Source organism: Temnothorax curvispinosus, unplaced genomic scaffold (assembly GCF_003070985.1).
Source record: "Temnothorax curvispinosus isolate PA1 unplaced genomic scaffold, ASM307098v1 QBEX01000525.1, whole genome shotgun sequence".
NCBI lineage: Eukaryota > Metazoa > Arthropoda > Insecta > Hymenoptera > Formicidae > Temnothorax > Temnothorax curvispinosus.
The window spans coordinates 553,753-562,042 of record NW_020210305.1 but is presented as its reverse complement, the minus strand read 5'-3'; the positions used below and the strand labels follow the sequence as shown (position 1 = coordinate 562,042).

General features: G+C 28.5%; 1 protein-coding gene across 1 annotated transcript; it reads right to left on the bottom strand.

Annotated features, from left to right (window-relative positions):
• Nucleotides 1-3,135: 3,135 nt before the first annotated feature.
• Nucleotides 3,136-7,678, bottom strand: LOC112455375 (cytochrome P450 4C1-like). Its single transcript, XM_025017258.1, has 12 exons — nt 7,525-7,678; nt 7,058-7,167; nt 6,763-6,853; nt 5,972-6,157; nt 5,681-5,774; nt 5,110-5,212; nt 4,810-4,915; nt 4,535-4,641; nt 4,398-4,466; nt 3,921-4,089; nt 3,407-3,586; nt 3,136-3,343 (listed from the first exon to the last, which is right to left on the bottom strand). Exons 1-12 carry the CDS (start codon nt 7,676-7,678, stop codon nt 3,180-3,182), a joined length of 1,533 nt encoding a protein of 510 aa, XP_024873026.1. The 3' UTR covers nt 3,136-3,179.
• Between the last annotated feature and the right edge of the window lie 612 nt (nt 7,679-8,290).

Here is an 8,290-nt window from a genome sequence, read left to right as displayed (position 1 = left end):
TGGAAAAGTTGTTGCACACGAAGGGGGGATATTCATTTATAATGCTTACATTGAACTTTGTATTGCTTCACGTTTTATTTTTTTGTTACACTTGTGATTGAGATAAGCATCATTAACTCCTTTACTATCAAAAGTTTTTATTGGTCTCCGTAACCAACGAAACCAATATACGTATATCAGTCACTATTCTTTTTTTTGTCTCTTTTGTGGAAGTTTAATAAATCATATCTATATATATTAAATTTGTAAATCGAATTAAATGCAAAATCTATAAATCAAATTAAACATAAAATATTTTAAATATTTTTGCTAAACAAGTAAATACAACTTTCAATTAAACATTTTACTGATACGCACACATATAAATATCATTTTTAGCACAAAAGCAAACAATTTTTAGTCTTAACAAAATATTTATGTGTATATATTAATTCCAATAAAATTATATACATGTAGTATTAGGTACAGTGTGTGTATGTATATATAAATAATATTTGATATATAATAAATGTAAGATATAATATATTTTTGTATATACGATTTATATATTTAATTATATAGTATTATCTTTTCGTTAATATGCACACAAGTTTTTTTTAACTTTTGCTATTAAAACAAAAATTGAGTCTTTCTATTTTAATGTCATATAAGTTAAGTGCAATGTACATACAATATGCAAAATGCGTTAATAAAAGTTGATTGTGTACAAAAAAAACATTGATTTTAAGTCCTCTTCATAAAATGTGGTTTCTTGTTATTATAATCAGGGACATCAACAATCATAAATAAATTATATGTCTTATAAACATGTACTTGGATGTACTAATTGTCAATAAAAATCCACTGAGCCTCCAGGAAAGCACCAGACTCATTTTCGTACTATCTTTCGTACGCTTTCTTATACTCGTCGAATGCTCCTCGTCAGACACTTTCGTTCGAGCGTGAAACACGCCGCATCTGTAATTTCCGTGCAGGAACTCCGCAATTCCACCAGGCCGTATCTTTCGCCGATTCGCACGTCTTTCTCTTAGTCTCCCATGTCCGTCGTCTTTCCTTCGTCTTCTCTTCTCTTCACTTTGCATCGTCCGTACATTCGAAAAACTCGCCTGCGAATATGTTCTCTTATTCCGCTTATCGTAAAAACGGATCGTTCGGATCGGAAAAAGAGTATACACTGAGACCTGAAAAACAGTAACAGTTAGTTTTAGTCTTTCTTACAGTAATTCATTATGTACTACTAGAATAAACATTCTCCCAGTAACCAGTGCGGATTTCATAGTAACTATTACGGATTCTATTATACCGTACAGATAGACTGTAAAGGCTTATTTCTTAATCCAGTATTGGATTAGTATTGTATCGTTTCATAACCATTACGATAAAGACCAATAATGATTCCGGTAAAATATTTTAACGAAAAAAAAAATTTATTTTTTATTTTTAAGTAGTTCTTATTTTTTTCTAATATTTTTATAGTTTAATCTGTATTCATGTTTTCGTGTATATTTTATTAATTATATTAATTATAATTTTATTAATTATAATTACGCATTGTGTTACAATTTTTGAAAATGTATTAACTGCATGTGATGCAAAACACGCAAGACGGATTCGAACCTAAAATTCCAGAATGGCAGCCTAATACGATAACGCTGAGCTAACAATCTATTCTGCAATGACTATTCTGAATTTCATATCTCTCTGAGCTCGCATGATAGAACGAATACTGAAAGACAATAATAGTAATAGTAATAGTCATGGCAGAATCGCACATGATTGAATAATGAAACATCAGTAATTATTTATTCTTTCAGACAATATCGCTTACAACCTTAGTCTTTAGATATTACTGTGTTTTTCAGTAGACATTGCTCTTTTTTAGTAAAGCCCCTTACATAATGCTAAGCGATAACGATAACGATAACCGATAGCGACATATAGTAAATAGTACTCGATAAATTAAGTTTCCTTTAGCTGCGGCGTACATACCGGAGTTACCCTAAGCGTGTTAAGATTAAAAGTTGAGAATGAACGAAAATTCAGAGACTACTACTGTTTTTCGATTCTCAGTGTAATGGACGACAGCGGCGAGCTGTCTCGAGATCGTGCGCGTGAAATACGCAGGTACGTCACGCACGTCCCGTCGTCTGTAAATCAGTCGCGAGTGCTGGGGTTCTCGCGAAATATTTAACGACGATTCCTATCCTCGTTCCGCAGTTGCGCCAACCCTTCAGCCTGCCTGCTAAATTTATTGCATAATTTCAAAACGGTTCGGCATTTCCGTGCAGACCTGTGACTCGTCGCGGATTGCGCGGCTTTCGCAAACGCAAACGATAAATTAAAAGTTGCGACATAATGTTCTCAAATTGCTGCTTATTTGATCTATAATTCCGAATGAATGACTATCATGGGATAATTATAGGCGAAAATACATCGCGCGCTGAAATTTTCCCACGAATATATAACAAAAACGATTAGGGAAATGAATAGAAGAAAACGCATTCAATATTAGAATTGCATTAGTAATCGCATTGCCGCAATGAACAAGTTTAAATGGCGATTATAATATTATGCAATATAAATAACGAAGAAAATAATTTAATATCATAACTATTTGCTGAATTTTATAACACGTTATTAATTATTGCAAAAATCAAAAAGCCAACAAAGATATATGTTATTTGATACAATTGTTGAACGTCTGATTATGCGATTAAATTTTTATTTTTGACAAGAGGAGCATAAAGAAATTATTATGTATTACAGACAGTTGATCATAAATAACTTTTTATAAAATATTTTTTTATAAAACAATAAATACTTATGCTATATATTGTTCAAGCTTTTGATTGAATATAAAATACTTCCACGACATTTCGCTGACATGGAAGAGCAATAACGGAAGACAATTGATAAAGCTATGACACAGCTATAATATATCTTTGTTGCATCATGTTATAATCAATTAATTATATCATTAGAAAAAATTATAACATGTATTATATAATATATGTATAGTAAGCACAATATTTTTTCTATTTTTTTATTTACCTTTTACAGCTTTTATGATTATATATAATATACGTACAATATTTTCTCTGTATATATTTAATATATTTATACGATGTTTGAATTTACAACATTTACTTAATCTTGGTATTTTCTTCAAATGCTTATATTCATTTGTAAATGGGGACAAATTTTACACGAATTGGATGAGCTGAGCGAAGTACTATATCAGCATGTATCCGAAGATCTTTTAAACAATCAATGGACTCCAAATAGAAATTATGTATCAAAGGAGCTACCATCGCCTTCATTTCCAGTAGAGCATATCGTTGACCTACAAATTAATGTGTATCACATTATATTCATATAAAAGGATTTAAAAAATATAATATCTTACCAATACAGTTACGTGGTCCAGCACTAAATGGTATGTACGAGTAAGGATGACGATTTTTTATCTTTTCAGGCAAAAATCTATCTGGATCAAATACCTCCGGATTTGGCCAAAAATTAGGATCTCTATGGACTCCGTGAATATTAAGATGTAAAATAGTTCCAGCAGGTACTAAATATGATTCTAAAGAACATGAAATATATAAGACGCAATATATAAATAATAATAGCAAGTTTGAAATTAAATTAAAATTTAATTAAAATATAATTAAATTTTTAAAATTAAATGTCTATTTAACATGACATGGAATATATCATATAGTTGCGTAGAAAACGTAATAATGTAATAATTATATTAAATCTAGTAAATAATATTATTTTTGAAAACATTATATGTTGTATTATTAACGTCATTTATAAGTATGAAGAAATTTTCTGAAATAAAGATATTATTTCCTGTATATATTTAGCTTTTGATACTTAAAATGCATATAACAAGAGATTGGTTAAATACGTACGTAATTTTACATCTTCCGCAGCGACACGTGATATGAAAAATACACTGGGATATAAACGTAACGCTTCCTTTATACATCTGTCTAAGTATGGTAGATTTTGTAATGATTTTATAGTAAATTTTTCTCCACTTTCTTGAATAACAGTATCAACTTCGCTTCTGACACGATCCTGTATTAAGAATGTAATTAAAAAGATGTTTCTTATTAGTCTGATGTTTTTACATGTACATTAATCAATTCCGAAATTCAAGAATGTTCGTTTTAGAGATACATCAATTTATTTAAAACATATGTACGTAAAATATGTATAGTATTTGTCGTATGTAAAAAAGCAAATTGTTCACTGCGCGCACACACACACACACACACTTATATAAAAAAAAATTTATAATTTTACAGCTTTAACAAATAACTTCTTAAATTACTAGAATTAATTAATTTTTCTCCTAAGGGTTGCGCTCCTTTAATAATAAATACCTGAATATCCTTATGCTCAGCTAATAGTGCTAACAGAAAGCTTAGACCTATCGCTGTAGTATCATGACCCTATCACAAAATATATATCAATATACCAAATAATGCATAAAAAACCAAGAGAAATTACAAACACATACCTCAAACATAAAAGTATCAACTTCTTCCCTGATATCTAAATCAGTCAGAAGCCCTTTTTGAGATGCAACTATTAGAAGGTCCAACATTGCGAGCCGCTTTTTTCTTACTAAATCGAAGTGTATAAGCATGTTATTATCAAAATGTTATACCACAATTCTTGTTTTATTATATATCATTCATTATATTTATAATTTATATATGATATTACTTTTAAATTGTAAAGAGTAATGCTTGAATATATATTTAAGATACAGATGTTGATTACATTACTTACTTCCAATTGTGTCTGCATCATCTGTCTCTATCGATGTGTCATTATCGAAGCTTTTCAAATATCGACCATTGGTGTGTTCATGATACAGTTTTCTTTCTGCAATAATCTATGCGTATACAAAATTAATACCTTTTTAATTTACAAGAATGCAAATACATTATCAACATATTGCCGATACTTATGAATTATATTATAATGTTTTTATGCAAAAGTTATGAAATCTTTATTCTAATTTTTCAAAATAAGTAATGTTCAGATACAAATTATTAATATTAAATAATATTGTTTTTAATACCGTACTTGATCAGTAAATCCGTGTAATATCTTCAGAGTTTTTGCTTGCTCTCTGCCTTTTGGCGTTAATGAATATATCCAATTGTTTTGCAACCATTGCCTTAGTAATCTAAATTATTGAAATCATTAATAATTATAATTATTAAATGATAGATAGTCTGAGAAAATTATAGCATTATTTTGTAAAAACTTCTTTTAACTTTTCTATAAATTCTTATAATTAGCAATATTTAAGGGATTATCCCACTTTGACGGCCCAAAAACTAGGCTATTTTTAACAATTTTTTTCACAGTAAATACACCATATAATGAAATGAATCTTTTTGGGATTTATTAGGGTACTCTTAAATAACACCAAAAAATTTTTGTCATTTATCGTTTTTACAGTGTCAAAATAGCGTGTCAAAAAAGATGCAAGTCCGCTGCGTTGATCAGTTTTTTAATTCAGGCTTACTTGAAACAAAAAATCAAAAAGATTCTTAATCTGTATGAGTGTCGCTATGTCCCGAACTAAAATCAGGTCAAAATGTTTAAGTGTGCACATATATTACACTTATTTATAGTATTTGTAAATTACCTATAAATAAGAAGTTCGCCCATCCGATGAACTGCATTTCGATACTTTAGCTGAAACGTACCGAGACCATGTAGAGAAGTGCCCATGGCAGTTTCTGTAAATGCATTTGTTAAAGAGTGTATCACGATAATATTTTTATATACATATACATATTCCAAAAACATGACTGTAAAAATTATATATTGTTGATTATTAGTGTATCGTAATATTAATATTCTGAATAAAAGAATTCTTTTATATTATTCGCCATTTGGAATATAATTCTATATAGTTATGGACAGAATACAATACCGCATATTGCATTTAGTGTATGTTCACTAACAAATGGTACTAAATCTTTTACAACTGTGCCTCCTGCATTTTTCAAAGACCTTGTCATGTATTCGCCTTCCTCAATCAAAATCTCTACAAACTGCTGCAGTATATTAAAATGAAATGTGGGGGTTAATATCTTTCGCCGCATATGCCACTTGGAACCTAAAATCAATATAACCATATAGGATAACGCTTTTAAACAAACGTTATTGCAAGATCATTCAAGCTTCCTGATTTAATCTCTCATCTGCTTTTTAATTATTATTAATTATTTCAAATTTATTTCTTCATTGCGTATTCAGGCAAATCTTATTGCTTCTCGATAAAATCTACTAATGAGCAAAGTTTTTCACAATGCTTTTAATATTTTTCTCATAATACTGACATCCATAAAGAGTTACAGTCATTTGTCTAAATCTAATTATTATTGATATTAGTATTCGTTATAATAAAAAAAAAAAAATTGATTAAAAGTAATTTATATAATAAACTATGGATATATATATTCCAATATTGTCGAGACTATGTACGGTAACATAAATATTTATCAAAATAACTGTATATGTATTTGCATTTATATTATTTTTCTATACTCATGGCTTTATAAGGAAAATAAAATTACAAATTTATCATTTCCCATGCTTAATATCTACATTTAATGACATAATTTTGTTTTATTATTAATGTAATGAAAATTTGGTAGTTAAAACTTAATAATAAAGAAAATATACTCATATTATATATATATATTTATTTAATTACATTACCTTTACTGGTGAGAAGACCAGTGCCGAACCAAGGAAGTAACATGTCATAAATCATACTCTTATCGATGTGCTTTGTACTACTTAATATTGTCTAAAAGAAATTATAAAATATTTCTTAATTAGATTGTAATATTATATTAATAAATCAATTATTGTCGATAATTAACTGCATTGTTTCTAAAATTATCTTAAATGTTCTATCTTTTACGGATCTTTTACAAATATTTTTGAAAAAAATAAACAAGAAATACCTAAATTGCGAAAGCAGAAGTAAATTTCTTTTATATTTTATTACCTCTAAATCATCTGGATGACGGATGGATACAACGGGAGTAAAAAAACACCAAACTTTAAGAATGGGATAATACTTGTCAGGTATGGTAATCAGAAGCTTCCATTGTTCTTCTAAAATATATATGTAATTAATGTAATAAATAAATTACATGAATGTATAGAATTATTGTAAATATTGATAAAAATTATGTTATAAATGATTATATATAATGATAAATTTTAATAAAATTATATTAATTAAATTCTACCATTTCTTATATATAAGTTCAATAATATAATTAATCAAATGAATGTTATTGTGTAAAGAAATAAAGGTTATTAAAAATAATCAACATGCAATAAAATTGATAGTTAGTTATTTTAAAATGGAAAATTTTTAAATATCACTTTTGTTTACGCACACTTTACTTTTACTTAATACAAAATTGAAAATTAATTTACACAAATGTATAAGAAATTTTAACTTGCCTCGAGAACACATATAATCTAATACATTTCCAGAAATCGGGTAACCTACTGGTCCTGGTATAAGATTGATAAGTTTCCCATTTCTCCCATGATGTACGTAATAATTGTATACCAATACAATAAGGATAAGTAGTAACAATATAGCAATAATCATTGTTTATTGCTGTAACTAACCAATTTAATCAGTTCAGTTTCTATCAATTTTCTGTTCTTTTGATTATTGGCTTTCACGAATCACCGCATATGTAATATTTGCTTCAGGACAAAACACATTGCCGTCTTAAAACCTAAATGTGTTTGATAAATAAAAAGTACATTAAAATACGTTTATTGTACTTTAATACCAAAAATTTTAATAAATAAAAATTCCTATTATTAACATGACTTTATTCTATCGCTGCATACAGAACTTATTGACAAATATTTATCTATATCTATAAAGGAAGATGTCCTGACTGACTGACTGACTGACTGACTGACTGACTGACTGACTCATCAACGCCCAGGCCAAACCCCTGAACCTAGAGACTTGAAATTTGGAGGGTGTATTCCTCTCATGACATAAGCACCCACTAAGAAAGGATTTTTAGAAATTCCACCCCTAAGGGGGTGAAAAGGGGTAAAATGTGTTTTTTTTACGACTGTCTTGACTGACTGACTGACTGACTCATCAACGCTCAGGCCAAACCCCTGAACCGAATTTTTACCAAAAATATATAAAATAGGGGTAGAATTTTCCGGGGAGTGCCACTATGTGTATAGTTTT

Excerpts from the sequence above, each read along its gene's own strand:
- LOC112455375 (XM_025017258.1), bottom strand. The coding sequence starts at position 7,678 with ATGATTATTGCTATATTGTTACTACTTATCCTTATTGTATTGGTATAC. Across the intron at positions 6,854-7,057 it reads GTCATCCAGATGATTTAGAG|ACAATATTAAGTAGTACAAA; the intron begins GTAATAAAATAT and ends AATTTCTTTTAG. Across the intron at positions 6,158-6,762 it reads TGGTCTTCTCACCAGTAAAG|GTTCCAAGTGGCATATGCGG; the intron begins GTAATGTAATTA and ends TATTGATTTTAG.